Consider the following 17584-nt stretch of genomic DNA (forward strand, 5'->3'; position numbering starts at 1 on the left):
CGTAGCTTTTCAATTTGTATCTGGATCGATCCGTGAAGAATTAATAAACGTCTCTCCTATAATTACACCCGTACCGCGACCCGTTCGCGTTCACTGACACTTCCTTCTTCGATTAATAATAGCGGTTTATTGATTTGCATAAATCAAGATCGAGGAAACTACTTGACGCCGCGCTATCGCGGTTTGTTTACACTACGCGTCGATTATAGGCTGCCTCTATATTATGTAAACACCGTTCGTTCTTTAGTCGGTCAGCAACCGAATGGAAATTGGTTACGATTCGATGCAATGCGAATTAATTCGTGGCCACACTTCACTTGTAAAGCGGAAGATATCTTTATCGATGGCCACCATTGGAATCCATAATGAGGAACCGATGCTCGCTATTAACTCGCGCCACTATCGCTTTGTTTATTCTATTCTTTATCTTTATCTTTATCTTTATCTTTATCTTTATCTGGTTTTGCGTTTATCTTCCCAGTTTCGATTCATCGAGGATTCTGCAAATTTTCCAATTACTTGTCTCCGCAATTATAGCAACGAGTTTAGAACAATCGAGGCCGAATTATCGAGTTGGTCTTGAAACGTTTGCAAAATTATGTTTTGAAAGGAGCGTTTGTTGAATCCCATTCATCTACCAACAATTAGCGCGGAAACGAGATAAACGAAAGTCACGTGCACGCGGGGTACCCGTCAAATTACTTGATTAACTTACACCACCTGTCGATGTCGCTCGGGTGTCACTGAAAAACCGAACGTGTGTTAACAGGTGCTTTTTATTCGACGGTGCGAGGGTCTTCCAGCTGCTGGGCCTCGCTATTGGATAACAATCTGAATTTTCAAGGATTATCGATAGATAGCGAATGACAGTCTCAGTTGGTCAAACAAGAAAAGAAACAAAAATTCTTTCGATGAAACAAGCTTTGATTAAAAGAATTTCTGTAAAACGTTTCTAATTACCTACTCTGAAGAAAGCAAGAAACGATACTTTGTAAAAATATGAATTATCGCGGTTAAAAGTATGGGACTATTTTATTCAAATTATATTCTATGACATACATAACACTTGCAGCATAATTTCAATAGATTATATTAGATTTCCAACTAAATTCCTAACCTTTTTGAACATGTACAAATAATTTGTAAAACGGAATTTTCAGGGTATCAAGAATTCTTTTTTTAATTCTTTATCTATAATTATCCACATTTAGATAGAACACATAATGACGTTATGTAATAATGATACAAAGTTTAAATGGATTATGAAAATATCAACTGATAGAAGATTAAATAAAGTTGAATGATTTAATTTGAGGGAAGATCAATTAATTATGCAAATTAATTTTTAAAAGATAAATGTGTTGCGCTAAACTCTGTATGATAATTCTAAACTTGATAATATGTTCTTCATTTATCGAAAAATGAAAAATATTCTTTCCTCTTTACCTACTATCTGAAATAAAATAATCAAGTGTTTTATTTTTCAATGTGCACAAATCACATTTTGCTGGCGGAAGATAAAATATTGAGAGAGATGGAAAAGCGTGGGATACGGGATTTAGGAATGAGAGAAATGCGTTCGAAGAGTAACTTCCGGTTGCTGGGGAACGGCGGGAAAACTGACCTGAGTTTCCGTATATCTACGATCCCTGCACCATCATCGTAACACGATTTCCTTTGGTGCTTTCTCGAATCTATAGTTAAGTGCTTCGGAAAACTTGCAACTTACGTAGACGCGTTTCCAAATCACACTATTTTTATCTAATATTTTACAACAATTTATACAAAATTTTTAACTATTAATTTGCACATTCTCCTAAAATAATAGCATTCAATTAAATTACATGGTATCTTTCAGGAAAGAAAATTTCTATAATGCTATTCAGAATAATTTATTCATTAAATTCATAATTCTTGTTTTAAATCATGGACAATGGAAAATTAACGTTAATTAATTACAACCACAAATTAGATACAGTTTACCTGAATAATGAATGAAAAAATAAATAAATAAAAATCAAAGATAGCATTGACTGAAAGGTTAGGTTTATCTGCATGATCCATATTTTTTTAAGAAGCCACGTACCTCTAAGGTTATCTCTATATGATAGGATATGATAGGATATGATAGGATATAAAAAAATTATATTACATATTAATATTTTTATTAACACTCAAACATTGTAATTTAGAAATAACAAAGTGTAATAAGAACGCAAATTTTGGCTGAACCATCAGACGTATAAAAATCCAAGTATGTAATTTTTCTGTTTAAAGATACTATATACCCATAATTTGATGATTAAATAATTTCAGAATATTTTATAACATTAAAACGCTATCTAATCCGATCAGATAACGACAAGAAGATTGAAACGTCCAACAAGCTAACACGGTAATACCATCGAGATATTTTCAGTAGTTTTTGAATTATCTTTTCGCGGAAACGAAAAGAAAACTGGCTGGAGGTGCTTCTAGAATCCAGACCGGAAGTGCACAGGAGCCGCAGCTTTCGAAGACGATCGTAAAACGTCCCGCGAATTCCTCGATGTTTCCTTATCCCCACCTAAGGGATACCTTCGACTTCTAGTTCTCATTCTGCTGTTAGAATGAGAAAGTTTAATAATCGTATCATAGAAAAGTTTGAATCATTCTATAGTAAAAAAAAAGAAAATGGAAAACGAAATCAAAGTTCAAACACTACTATACGTTTATAAACGTCAGAGATTCCATCGTGGAACAATAAAATGAGATAATATATAATTTCCATAAAACTGTCTTCATTCTTCATCATTAAAACGCTGTAAAATAATGGCTAGAGTCGCAAATGATTTTCAAAGCAATGTGCAATAATTAAACGAGCACAGTAGTCGTCGATACGTAAGCGTTCATAATGTTCGAATAAGGTTTGCTTACGTCGCCACGGCCTCGTCCAGAGAGCAAGGACATTCATTGGCCACAATTCATCTGTCGCGCAATGCTCAACCAATCGTAAACCGGACTGGCGGCGCTTTACTTCCGTCGCGTCGGGTCGCGTCGCGTCGCGTCGCGTCGCGTCGCGTCGTGAAGCCACGCGTACTTACGCGTCCATCCGCGTGTGCTGATCTTTGCGTATAGTGCACAGGTATTACGCGTGCATTGTGCATACAGCGTGGGTCATTGTAGATGATACAACCAGGCAAGCGATTACATTAGGTATTCTTTTAGGTTCTCTAAAGGGTGCGTAAATTACATCCAAGTTAACATATTACGTATAGAAGTAATTATCCTCAATAAGGATTTTTAAAAATCTTATAAATAATGATTAGAATAATGAAAGACTCCTTTAGACTTGTAGCTCCTGCTTTTCTATTCTTTCATTATTCCTAAGTGTACACATCACCTGAATCATAACAAGAATAACGAACAATTCTATCTTGTCTGATTAGTACCATAAATTCCAACGGCAACAGATGAAACGTTCGTCATGGTCCACGGTTCGATCTGGCTGGAAAACAACGGTCTCTGCATCACCGACACGACCTGGTTGCGAACGAGAAGACATTTTCTCGATTCGTTTCTCTTTTTTTTCGAAAACGTGTCTCGATACATGTCTCGCGTTATGGACACCCGGGATTTTCACGCGGTTGGAACAACAAGTTCCAAGTTCTTCTCCTTTTCACTCAGTCTATCTAATTGTAAGTAGACAGCAGCAACAATGAAGGTAGAAAAGAAGTTAGTTCCATGGCGACGAGGAGTAGGAGGACGTGGAAGAAGAAATTTTCACCGCACCTTCACGGAGAAAACGACTTCGCTTAGAATTGCTTCGCCGACGGTTGTGGTGATACGCTCCTCTTTCAGAGCCTCGAGCATTACTCTCCCCTCGGGCTACCTACGGAATGTCGCGCAAAATTCGCGAAATTCAACGATCTGTTGGCGAAGCAACGATCAACGAACGTTGCGTCGTTCGGAAGGACGTCGTTTCGAGATCGAAGCGTGCCGATGGTGCGGCCCGTTTAACCGATACCGAATAAAAATGTTCCCGATGAATTTTCTTCGGCTGCTTGTCGTATGGAAAGTGGCGCGCGGTGTCCGTGCGCCGCGCCGTTGTCTGCTGACGCTCGTTGCTGGCTCGCCGAAGAGACCCGAGGCCTTCGCTCGTTCTTGCGCTGCTTGCCGAATTGAGGCTGACAGTCAGTGGCGGGTTTCGAAGCTAACGGCAGACTCCCTCGTACTCCGGGGCCCCGGTGTCTGCGTTCCCCGTTTCACAACCTCCAACCAGAGTTGGCCATATTTACGAATAACGTACTTATTACATTCGTTATTCATGAACAACGAATCATTTTTTATTCGAATAAAATTAAATTATTAAATTAAATATTTCAATTCAAAATTTTCCAATTACTTTTATTGTCTTTAAATACAGGCGTAATTTTATTATATAAATATATTTTGAAAGATGTAGCTAAAATTGTAGCTAAAAAGTTCTTGTCAATTTTGATACGTTATAATAAATGTAAAATTAGAACGTGGTATAAAATTAGATGTTTTTAGTAATGATTTTATGTCGTTGGAAACGTATACTTTCGGCCGCACAGCTTAACAAACTTGCTGATAAACGATATGAAAACTGCGGGCTTCGCAAAATAGTTCCGAGTAATCTCTGTCGAATGGGCCAAGTAATTTTGAGTTTTTGCGCCGCGCCGCCGCCGCCGCCGCCGCCGGTTCGAATTTTTCGAACCGTTCTCCTCTAACTTTCATCGAGCGAGGCCAGTGCGGCGCGCACTTTCTCGCGCAAAACGATTTTTTTTCTTTTTCAGATTAGTATTAATACAAACAATTTTACGTTTAAAACATATTTGCAATATTAACATTTCAATTTATTGACACAAATAAATATAATTAATGTTTCAAACAAATAATAGTAATAATCTCTTTGTGTTCATACAATGCAGATATGTTTACTTGGGTATTAATAAAAAAATATTATTCTTTATAATATGTACATTTAAAAGATTCCAATCTACCGCGTTTACCCTTCTTTGGTGAGGTTCCGCGGGCACGTGGTCTCGCTACTTCCTTTGCCCTACGCCCTCTAACCAGGCCGGTTATTTGTACATTTTTAGTGATACCGATGCATCATAAATCAACGTATAAATCATTTTGTATAAAAGCTTTGATTACATTTCGAAATCATGCATTTAAACAATGGATTTCCTTTCTACGAGCAACATGAATGGCATAAACAATCCGAGGATATTCAATATCAATTATACAGTTAATTTATGTGGCGTGAATAGAACGCACCCTTGCTCCCGTACGAAATCTACCACCGTTCGAATGTCAACAATATGCTGTTCGCTTTTCCATGTACAATGGCGTTTAAAAATAATTTATCGAATTCGAAATCCCATCGGTCGAGTAGTAAATCATCGAAACGCGGGACTATTTTAATTTTCCCGTATACATATTGATAGATATATCAAAACAATTTAACTAACGCTCTAATGGATTCGCATTGTCGCTGGGCGGGTGACAAAAAGAAAAAAAAAACGAAATTATTCGATCAAACATATAAATCATCCCCACAGAAAGCATTAAAATTCAGAAAACTCTCATAACATGATTTTACACGGGTAAAAAATACACTGACTTCGCTAGCGAACAAAAATAAAGTCTTGAAACTTTCTTCGCGAACATTAAAGATACCCGCCACGTTCCCGTTATTACAATTTTACAGACTGAGGAATAGTCCAGGATCCTCTTACTTTATTACATTACATTACATTACATTACATTCAGAACGTTTTTCTTCCATGAAAATTAGAAAATATTGACATACGTACGTTTACCGTCAGTTGTATGTACAGCGCAAATCCTTGTGCATAACGTGTAGGTTATATAATGATCGGCCAGAACATAAAATTTTGAATACATTTTCCAATATATGTATACAGGAATATAAAAGTAGGTATTCCACTAGAGTTTCTTATAAGAATGATAGACTGAGTATCTGAATTTCGTTGCGCGAGGAAAATGTAAATTTCCTATAAAGAAATCTTGATAAGCGGTTGGTAGATAGAGGCGAAAACGAAGAAAGGGGCCCGGGGTACCGGTATTACGGTCCTGCGTGCCGTGCCGTCGTGCTAGAGTGCAGGTGGGCCGAGGTTCGACGGAAACGGCCGAGCGCGCACTCGGGGGAAAACCTAGCGGCGGCACTCGACGAGTACTGTTGTCAGAGTATTCAGTAATGCTTTGCATGGCCAACCAGTCGCTAGTGGGCTTGTCGGTGAGAGTCGTGTCGTTCACTCAAAGTGATCGTGTGGTGTTACCCGACGAGCTAGTCAGGCGGTATTCTGTAACGCGAGGTACAAGCAAACGGCGACGAATCAATCCGCTATTGTGAGTGTATTTCGTGAGACTGTGAAAGAGAAAACGAACAAAGCGTTTCACGGAGCGTACACGGACGGTGGAGCTTCGATTTCACGTACTGTTTCTTCACTGAAAACAAAAAACCATTGCGCTACACTGTGTATGGTACACGAGCGATCCAAGATGCTGTCGTCAGTGCCAGCGAAATAATAATGTGGTGCGACGTTGGTCAGGTGAGTGAAGTGCTACGTTAGTTTTTTTTCTTCACACTTTTTTTTCTCCCCCTTTCAAAAACTGTGTTCGACCTGTGCTCCGACTTGCCTCTAACGTTCCTGTACGGCCAGCCAAGAGAGCGTTACGTGAACACGACACCACAGCTCCGAAGCGGTTGTATGTCGTTCTTATGTTCGGTGTTTCGTGCTGGGATTTCACCCTTAATTGTTTTCGATATTTTTCAACCATTAAACCGTGTACATATGTCGTTCGTGCATACGTTCAGTGTTCAAGTGTGTGATTTTTCTTGATCATCGACGGATCCTTTCAATACGTTTCACTCCCTTTTCATCGCATAGGAGAACGTTTCGTAGTTTGCAATTGCAACCTATCCTCTCGTAACGCCTTGAAAGGCTGGCGCACACGAACCGCAGAGACAAGTATACGATGGTTGGAACTTTTACGAATTACCCTCTACGATCTTCTGTCGACACTTTATCGATAGTAATATGATTACAAATAAAAATCGACCAAGTAAACCGTGTTTCGAAGCGTAGCTAACGTCCGTCGGCTATGGCTCGTCGACTTACTCCAATTATTCTAAAGTGTTAAAAAAGAAAAAAAAAAAACAACAACACGAAGCTCCATAAGCTCTTCTCGTTGCTCCATTTTTTTCTTCGTTGTTCTTAAAACCTCGACGAAATGTGTCTGGCTGACCGTTCATCGTAGCCCATCCTTTCTACAAAGAATCGTTAGAAACAGTAACATAAGCCGTTCGTGAAAACCATCAATGTCTCACATTGCCAACGGTATTTTTAAGGCCGGCTAGAAAATGATACGACGATGGATCGACGTTGTGTCGAAGTGTCAGATTTGACGCGTGGTAACCTCGTGTTCAGTAGTTTGAATTCGAAGCGATCCCGCGTTTCCTTGGGCTTGGGGACGGGTGGCGCGGGGCGGGAGGGAGGGTAGAGGCGGCAGCAGCAGTAGCAGCAGCAGCAACAGCAGCAGCAGCAGCACCGCCACCTCCACCAAGAGGTAGAGGAGGAGGAGGAGGAGGAGGAGGAGGTAGGACGGTGGCCGCGGATGGGCGGCGGTGTTGGAAGAGCGAGAGGGCGATCGAGGTGGCTGTGGTAACGACGGTGGGTCGTGGGTCGCCCATTGGGGGAAAGAGAGAAAGAGAGAATGAGATAGAGAAAGGTGACCGGAGGCTCCGTGCTGCCTCTTCTTTACTTGGCCAGCGCTGTGGAGGAAACCTAGCGTTGGCTCTGCGCTGCTTACCAGCTAACTGGCGCGGTGGGGGGAAAAGGGGTACGGTTATGACCAACCATCAAGGGGGCAGCGTCGTCATGGTTACCGCGACGACAACAACCCGACTGTTCTAAGGGATGTTTTTAAAAGCATATATTTACTTTTGCTCTTTTTCTTGGCGATCGCGTCGATGCGATAAGAAAGAATTTTTCTTTCCTCTATATCTATGTTACATTCGATGGCCCGGTTTCATAGATCGACCGAAGTTTCTCGTGACCATTTTTCTTTTTTTCTTTTTTTCTTTTTTTCTTTTTTTTTTTCTCTCCATTCTTGAACGTTCGTTCATCGAAATTGAATAAAATATCGTAGGCGTAGGAAATTTTCTAGGCTCGTGTTCCCTAATTAATAGATTTTTAGGTGTCGAACTTTGAAAAGTGTCTACTTAGTTTATCATGGGATATCGAATGCCTCATGTCAGTGAAATGTCAATGGTAGATAGCGAATCTCGAGAAGTCCGCGGCCACATGAGGCCGACGCGACGGTGTCGAAGCTCAGACTACTGTGATACCGGTACTGTGTATCCATGATACCCTTATCGTTTGATTTTACCGCAGAAAATACGTCACTAAACCTCAGAAACTTTACTGGTGGATCATAGAGTATTTTTAGACCTTTCGACAACGTAGTCTCCACGTCATCCACTAGTTTATCTTTCCGTTTTGAAATTGAAGTTTCTTGACTCGTAAATTCGTATACCAAATTTGCCATAAAAATATGTGCGAAGTTACATGTAATAAATTCTACATTTTTACACGTTTTTAATGGTGATTCCTGAGAGTTTGTTGACGGTAAAATGAAACGAACGCGTCCGACGGACAGAGACGCGCAACCTCTGCTAACGAATCGATGATCTCATGCTGTTTTTTTCATACATTTTTTAGATATTTCTTTTCGTTCCGTTGATTTCTAATCGTAGAAAAATGATAATAAATTTCGTTACCTGTAGAAAAGGGTAGAAGTATCTGTACAAGTGATAAATAGATAGTGCTTGGTATTGTTATATAAGCGATACGGTCGGTCGATCGATTGGCTACAACGTAATCTCATTGGTGGATATAATCAAGAAACTGATCAATTATTTTTACCAGAAGTTAACAAACAAAATCTGAAAGAGTGCATCCTTTTACGTGTCTCATTGTCAGACGAATAATTAGAAAATTTACAATCACTTTGTAGAATTTAATTAAATTGCTTAGCAAATTGCTTTGGAACGTTTGAAAACGTAGTAAGATGGTTAATGTAAAGTAGCAATGACATGAAAAGGTACGATTTTTGTAACCATTTTTAGAGGATATTTAGAATATTAACACTGACAAAGTAATTTCACTTTGAATGAAACGAGCTCCGACTAGTAGCGAAACCACATTGACCAAAATCACTTCACTCGACTTGTATTATATAATTAGGGGTGTTATCAGGTTTAATATATATTTACAGATCTGAGTCTGTTTTAAAAAGTGAAGTACTGGAATTTGCAAGCTATTCTAGAATAAGTATCCATAGTGTTAGAAAGTAATACATATGTATTTTTTTACCGAGTCTTGAGAAGGTAGTATGAAAACCTTGAAAGACGAGAAAACAGAGATATTATGTAAACGAGAGTAGGAAATAGAATATTCCTTGGCATCCACTGTTCGTAAAAAGTTTACTTGTGCTTGAAAAGGTTCGAACCTCTCTCGTCTAGACGTGGATCCATAGAGTTCCAATGAACTCTAATTGAATTTGAAATGAGTGATTCGAAGTCAGTCAGTCTCGTAGCATAAACGGGATCAGAATCGTTCGATTTTCCATCGGTCCAGGACAAAGTATGGTTTGAATGTTGGGAATAGGCGGCGTGTGCCGCGAATTAGCAGCGGCATAAAAGCGAGCCCAAGTTTGTAGCGTGTTACCCTCCTTCCTTCGTCTCCGGCCTCCACCACCTCCTGTTCCTCCTCTTGCTGCGCATCGAGCCGCTCACCCACCATCACGGGCCATTAACGAGAGAGTTATCGACGCGCGATCTGTCAATAGGCTTCTCCCATTCATAAATTCGCCCGGCGTGTGGCGGCCGCATAGTTTTGCCGCGAAAACCACGTGGCGGCGGCGGCGCGCGACGTCCTCTCCGCCGCCGTTGCACCGCAACCAGCCGAGCCGAGACTCTACTACGTGATTTACGGGCCGCGTCCCCGTTTTAAATGCATGCAGAGCAGCAACCGTGCGTGTGCATCCATCTGTCTGCCTGTGCATCTTCCCTCCCTCTTTTATTTCTCTCTTTCACGCGCCGGCACACGTTGCTGTTCCTACATATGTACATACAAGTCGCAGTCGTCGTATACGCGACCAAGCGTGGGAGTTTACTACTGCCATAGGCATAAATTTAATTTTCAATCTATCTATTTTTCATTTCTAAATTTCAAACTATTCATTTTTCCGCCACATTTCATATCCTTTTACATAAATCACTGAGACGCGGTTCTAATTTCGTGCGCGTTAAATAAATATTAAACAACGCAATCTTAAACTCTGTATCTCTGATATAAATTCGAACTTTAAAAGTTGAACTCGAGCAGCGTTTCTTTTGCGTTCGTCTTACTACATACCATCGTCACGTATCATGTGCATATCTACTCTAAACAACTCGCAGTCGTACGTAAGTCCCCACGTGGGTTCCTAGAATCCACTTTAGACCGGTATCTCATCCGAAACCGAATATCATCTTTCAAACACAGTAATTTGATCTCATAAACGTGTATCGTTCGCATCTAACCTGAAGTTCATTCATCGTTGTAATTGACGATAATTCATTCGATATATCGCTTTCAAGTTTTCACGAACGATTGGCGCCGATTTAAAGTTCCAGGCAACTCCCGCCGTAGAAAATCATATCAAAGAGAATTCGTATTCGAAGTTGTCGACATTAAAAATTTTATATTAATTTATCCTGTATCGTATCGTAGATCGCTCAATCGAGTCTCGCTACGTATTCTAAAGGTATTACATATGTATAAATAATGAAAGAATGGCGGTGTGTCTTTTTGTTGAAATTGCAGAAAGTTTACGGAAGCCTGATAATCCCGGTAGGTATGCACGACCTACGCCACTGTTTGGCGTTTCACTGATAACATCGGTGAATCACGAATTACGAATGTTACGTTGCGTCTGGCATCTCCCACTGTGTTTGTCCCCCTTCGATGCAAAGACAACCGAAGCACGTGGTACGATCGTACACGCGCATACACACAACTTTTCTCTCTCTCTCTCTCCTGGCGTTGCACTCTCGGTGCCGTTTTGTTTACGTTACCGTAACACCTACCGCCGCCGATTCGAAAAATTTGCAGTCATCACGCGCCTGTCGTAATTCACGCATCGAACGTTCGCCGTTACGCTTCGCCGTGATGACGTTGAAAACGAGAGCCGATCTGCCCATACGAATATTCCTTTAGCTTCGATTATAGTTAAGCTTCAGATGAAACAGATTAAGAATTAGATTTTTGAAATGACCCCACTCGGATATTTCGGGCATCGTTAAGTATCGAAATAAATCATCGTAACCGATTGTCGTAAAGAAAAAGGAAAAAAGGCAAGGGATTCCAGCCACGTGCCATTAACGGTACATAGTTGGATTGCTTGAAAGCAACTTACCACACGACTATTCACGAAAAGTAACCGTTAACCCGGTGAGACATCGAGTCCCGATCTCTTCACGCGACAAGAAGACGTATCGATAATTATCGTCGCATCGTTCTATTCGAGTGCACCACGTCTAGTCGGGACAGTTTTGAGGTAGGTTAAGGTTAAACGCGAGAATGAACGTTTCTCTCCTTCCGTCACGATCAAGCTTTTGTACGGGTAAATTTCACGGCCACCACGTTGGCTTTGATGGATCATGAGGAGGAGGAGGAGGAGGAGGATGAAGGAGCTGAATAATTTTTATTATTATCAGTTGGCGAAACGTAGGTGAACGGCCCAAGCGAAAAATAGCGTGTTCCCTTTTTGGAAGGTCGGATGCTCCTCCCGTCGATATAACGAAACAGGAATAATGGCACCTGTCCCAGAGACTGCCACTCATCGCGGTTTCCTCCTAGAATCTTATTATACCACTGATGCGAACAGGTGTTGCTTCCAGTCACCATGACACTCGACCCTTGTTTCGCCGACGGCTCTGAATTCTTTCTCCGACTCCACGTTTCTACCGAATGATCTCTACCCTGCTGCTATTCGGCCTTGAACCTTTAATCCTCTCCGTCGTACCCTCCGGCCTCTGCGCGTTCCTTTCTGGTTTACCGAGCCCTTATGTTGTACTTTTATTAGTCTTTAACCGGCGCGGCGCGGCGCGGCGCCGCCTTTGTTCGCCGCTATTCGAAATTATATATCGCCGGCTCGTGCCACCCTTATTGTTTTCTACATGAATGAAACTGTGGACCGTAGAGTTATCGAGTATGTATTTTTTTCTGTTGGAACTACGTTTCAATACTTTGGTGGTTGTAAATTTGATGAAATCTGTGACTGTTGTAATTTCACTTTGGATTATAGGATTATCGATAGAATTTCATTTTAAAGTTATTAATCTTCAGATTACAATTGGTGTTCCATGTGATTAAAACAGATAATTATTAGACAAACATCGTAGTTTGCTTTTCTGTCCAACACTGTTTCGTTCCGTCGTCGTCGTCGTCGTCGTACCCAAGTGAATACAAAGTCGTGCACGTGGATGAGTTAGACGAGTGCAACGAGCGTACAACCGCCGTTTTACTATCTCGACCGTAGGAGCATCCAATGAGCACGTGTTGTCGCATACGCGATGCGCTCGACCCTCTTTTCTTCCCGCCAACCCATCGAAATCCGTGACATTGGCAATGGTGTACGTACATACGTCGACGATTATTCATTTTCGAATAAAAATGAAAGGTAGATTTTCCCGTAGGATCGGAAGCAAAGACAGAGAGATAGAAATATGTAGCGAATCTATGCTGACCGCGAAGCAATACAACGGAGGAAGCAACAGCTGACGATATCGACGTAAACGAGGACAGTTTATGTACTTTCTACGCGGGTGTACGCGGGAGGGACGGGCATGTCCTCCACGTGTATTCGAGAGAGGTTCTCGCGTTACACAGTGGCGGCGGATCCCCATCCCCCCGGTTCGTACATAGAGCGTAAAGTACGATGTAAACACACATGAATGAGCGAGAGAAAGGGAGAGAGAGAGAGAGAGAGGTGGCATAGTAAAACGACATAGGAATCGTCGGAGTGTGCGTCAATGCATTGTGATGTCCTCTCTTCTCTTCTACCCCTTTCGCCCTCTCCCTCTACACGGCTACACAACTCTGCACCTCCTCCCCTCTTTACTTTCCCTACCTACCTTCTTCCATCCCTTTCGACCATAGGTAGATCGTTGTTACACCTCGTCCTGTACCATTCTTGTCGTGCAACCGGAATACGCTTTGTCCTCCTCGACGTTGCTTCCATTCTGCACAGTTCAGTCGATTTCGGTCGATCGCTGCTGACGAGCTGCTGCTTTCCTCCTCGTTTCGCAGCATTTTTCCAATTTACCTTGTTTTATAGCAATAGTTTATGTTCTTATTGCTTAAAACTTTATTACAAACTAATAGGTTGATACGTAGATAACTCAATCGGTAGAGAAAGAGCATCGTACAGGAAGAAAAGGAAACTTGTTAGCACATTGAACCTATTGTATTACAGTTTCTTGGACAGTTTTAACGAGAAACAGCTGGAAAGCTCAGTATTGTATTTATATGTGCATACACAGAAAGTTTCGAACTGTTGTATGCAGATAGAGACCGCCGCGCGCACGAGTGTGTACCAAGGTTGGCCGTGAATGAAGCCTATTTGCGTACGAGCAATAACAGGTGATGCTCGACGGTTGTTTACCTTCCCTATCGGTAAAAAGTCGAACGTGAAAATTCGCGGGAGGTGAAGGAGGTGAAGGCGAGGCAACAGAGAAAGACAGAGAGAGTTTAGGTAGCACGTGGTGGTTGTGTTTTTAAAGAAACAGCCCCGAGTCAATGTTACGTACGATCGACTTTCAAACAGGTCGTTGTACTATCACGACATACGTAACATTGCACGTGAAACGTACTCGAAGGTCGTGTGCGGCGCGTTACACGTGAACGAGAGAGTTGCATCGTTATCGGTCGTTAGTGCGTTTCGATTAGAGCGATTAGTTAAGCGACGATTAGCCTTACGTCAGGATCCAACGAGAATTTGCCTCGACTTACATGCGTACATGCATGCTTCTCTGCATTGAATACCACTCGCAAACACCGGTGTTTGCATCACGTTACGTTAAAACTCATGATATTTTTCTCACGAAATAAGAAATAAGTCTCTTCATGGTCCGCCGTCCAAGGGTTAAAGAGATTTTCTATATTTTGTCGAATTTTAAGAAACGACGTATCGTGACGTATTCATGACATATCGTGTTAGGAGAGTAAAAAATATGAAAGATTCAGTGTTGCACCTATTAAAGTCGCGACACGAAATCCAATGTCGCGATTTACTGTCGGGCAAAATAGTATGTACATCTTATAGCAATACATTCGCGTGATTTACGAGTCCCTTGGTCGGTAGTGTTTCTCTTTTGTCTCTTTTACTCTCGGAACAGTACACGACGCGCACACACAGCACAACCGTGCAAGGGGATGTGAGAACGTCCCCCAAGCGAAGAAATGCTCGGACGGATCTCCGAAGATCACGTGCTGCGCATAACTTACATTCCCACCACTCCTTTCGGTAGCACGTGCCTCCACGGTTCTCTTTCTATCTGTATGTATGTATGTATGTATGTATGTATATCTCTCTATCTGCTCGTATCTCTGTCTCGCTTTTAAACGTGCCCTCCCTTCTTCCCTCCCACGTCCGCATTTGATTCCGCGATTCGGTTCAATCGAATGCTATACAATCTTAGACAGTCAGTCGCCTCCCGCGACACCGCACCGACGGACTTGTTACACGACTCCCTACGGCGTGGCGCGGCTCGGTGCGGCTCGGCGCGGCGCGGCACAACAGCCACGAGCAAACTAGTCTTCCATTAATGGAATCGCCTGAAAGAAATATACGCCAAACAGCTTCATTTTCATTTCTATTGCTCGTCGTCGTCGTAGTCGTCGTCGTCGTAGTCGTCGTCGTCGTTGTTTTTGTGATCGTTAAACCCTTTCACTAGAAAGTACAGCAGCCGCTTTCGGATTATTTAGAGGTGGGACTTTTTAAGAAACGGGGATTTATTCAGCGTTATTGGCTATTAAGATTGACGGAAAGAACGGAATAGACGCGCGTGTGTGAGTAACGCGCGCGTAGATATTAAGTTTTCACAAGAAATTTTCTATCAATTACAATTATTTTCAATCGTAACAAACAAAAAACATATACCGTCATCGTTTTTTAATCAACATTGGACAGGATTAAAACGACATCGGATGATAGATCTAGTTTCATAACCAGAGGTCCGTGATTTGTTTTGTAGTCGGACGAAGATTCATTGGAAACCTAACTTGATCCGACGGTGGCCGCTTTCGCGTGACAAATAGATCGCCACGTGGTTCGAGTTATCCCTCGTTTCTCCTCCTCTTTCCCCTGCTGTGCATCCAGCCACCCTAGTTTCCCCCCTCGTCGTTTCTGGCCAACTGTAAATTCACGCGCCTACACACAGGTGGCACCGCCCTCTTGCCAAGTGCACGTACCAAGAGCAACGAGTACTTCCCTTCGGTGATATAGATAACACGTCTGTGCACGAGGTAGCAACAGTGGGGGCATAAACACAGGTGAAAGAAAGAGGGGGTGGCTGTTTATCATATGCAAATTTCAGGTGACCGCGTGGCTGTGGCTGCACCGAAACTGGCTAGTAAGAGAAAACTGTCTACCCTCCCATTCAACAATTGTCGTAGGCTCTTCCGGACATATTTTCATGCTTATGTAAATACATATTTTGCAATTCGCAATCTTTATAGGCTGATCCTATACATAACTCTATTCAAAATTTGCTAATTAATCCTTTGAGAATTAGTAAAAAATTTTATTGCCATTTTAACATATTTGCTACTGGCTCTAAAAGGTGGGCTCGCTGCCTGCCACAGTGTTTGGCATTGGCGTGCCAGCCCGCGATATCGCGTGATCAACAGCGAACGTGTTAACAAAATCTATACTATTTGATTTAGTAACTTTTTGCTGGTCTTATTTTGACCACGGTCAAAGTAGCGTGTTGTTTCCCAACATAAATTTCCACCTTTGCTTGCAGAAATGTATGTAAATCATTTTAATTTAACCCCTTGTTGCTTCTTGGGTACCCGGTTTATCTAACGTAAGGTTAGCAGAACGCAATCCGAAAGAACTTCTCGCGCGTTGTAACGCACGCAACTGGGGATCCCTATCGCGTGCGAAAGACTAGTTACATGGAATAGTTGGTGCACTCCCTTACAGGTGGCAGCACAGTAAGGTGCCCCGTCACTCATACAGACGCACCAACTTGAGCTCTTGGCTCACGCGTAAATACATACCTACTCGCACATACATACTTACTTACTTACTTACTTACTTGCGCAAGAATTCCTCTCGGCGTACGACTCACGCGCTCGTGCTCTCTTTTTCTCTCTCCCGTGCATGCTTATCTACTACCGTTTCCCCTCCGACTTTCTCGTGGTTGCAAAGGACGTCTCAAAAATTTGCTCCGTGTAATTTCACAGGGAATTATGAATTGGTATTTTATAGGAGGGTCATCCTAAAAATCATGTCAATATTTGGGGGACTTAAATATCAGTTAAGTTCGTATAGTTAGGAAAAGAATAATCCTGTGTATGTACATATACATATCTTATTCGTGCCCACGTTCAAGACTTTCAAGTTAGTTTTCGTACCTTTAGTAGAAAATTGAACAGGAATATCAGATATCACTATTCTTTGTCCTAAGGCGATTATATTTTCCAAGAAAATGAAAGTTGAAGAGAGATTGAAATTTGAAAACGATTTCGTGGAACATTCCATCCGGTATCGCGAATCTAACCTCGTATTAACCAAGACAGAAAATGTAATCGCGTATATTGCTCACCGTTTCACCCACACGAGGAACGCCTTATCGCGTAACGAGGCTACATCCATACAGTTTGCGTCGAGGCTCAAGTCGGTGGTAGTGGGAGAGACTATCACGAGCCAACGTGCTTTCAACTCTATATTAGAGGTTACACAATCAGCCTTTCCAGCTCGTCGTTGACGTTGCCGACTGTACGCCGTCGACGTCGACGTAGACGTCGTCAGTGTCGTTTTTGAAAGGGCGCTCGATGCTGTCGCAGGTCACTCGTTCGATAACACTCGGCGTAACAGTCAGCATCCTCGAGGAAACCTGCTGCCACGCGGAACGGTCTTTTTTCGAAGTTTCAGTAGCGGCGAGTAGCAGTTACGTAGCACAGTAGAAATAGAAGGGGTATACATACAGAGAAAAATTTAGATTACATAACACGTTGCTTCAAGTGTAGTGGAGTGTTTGTACCAAACATTCGAAATTTTAACCGATTTCAGTAGGAAAACCGAATTTATACACATGTATCTACATATTAACACTAGAGATACATAAATATTATAAGAGAGTCGACCCCATCAGTTAGAAAATATATTATTTAGGTTTTTTTTTTTTTTAAATTCTTACTATGTTGCTTTTACCCTTGTTTTATAGACAAAATTAGTATTTCGACTTTTAGGATGTCGCCATTTTGTTGCAAAT

The 17584-nt window shown here is 41.8% G+C and overlaps 1 protein-coding gene and 1 long non-coding RNA gene across 8 annotated transcripts in view; both read left to right on the plus strand.

Annotated features, from left to right (window-relative positions):
- LOC117609996 (uncharacterized) overlaps window positions 1-17584 on the plus strand; it is a 140200-nt gene that overhangs the window by 108725 nt on the left and 13891 nt on the right. The window contains exons 1-2 of one of the 7 annotated variants that reach the window (XR_004582765.2): window positions 6591-15608; window positions 15680-15786. The exons of the other annotated variants lie outside the window; for them this stretch is intronic. This is a non-coding gene — a long non-coding RNA (uncharacterized LOC117609996). Of the gene's footprint in view, window positions 1-6590; window positions 15609-15679; window positions 15787-17584 lie in introns of those variants that run through there. 7 annotated transcript variants of the gene reach the window in all.
- Window positions 6203-17584, plus strand: part of tara (SERTA domain-containing protein 2 taranis) — a 36439-nt gene continuing 25057 nt past the window's right edge. The window contains exon 1 of the mRNA XM_034336838.2: window positions 6203-6584. Coding sequence (XP_034192729.2) covers window positions 6564-6584 — 21 coding nt within the window. The 5' untranslated portion in view covers window positions 6203-6563. The remainder of the gene's footprint in view (window positions 6585-17584) is intronic.

The sequence above is a fragment of the Osmia lignaria genome, chromosome 12 (genome assembly GCF_051020975.1).
Source record: "Osmia lignaria lignaria isolate PbOS001 chromosome 12, iyOsmLign1, whole genome shotgun sequence".
Taxonomy (NCBI): Eukaryota; Metazoa; Arthropoda; class Insecta; order Hymenoptera; family Megachilidae; genus Osmia; species Osmia lignaria.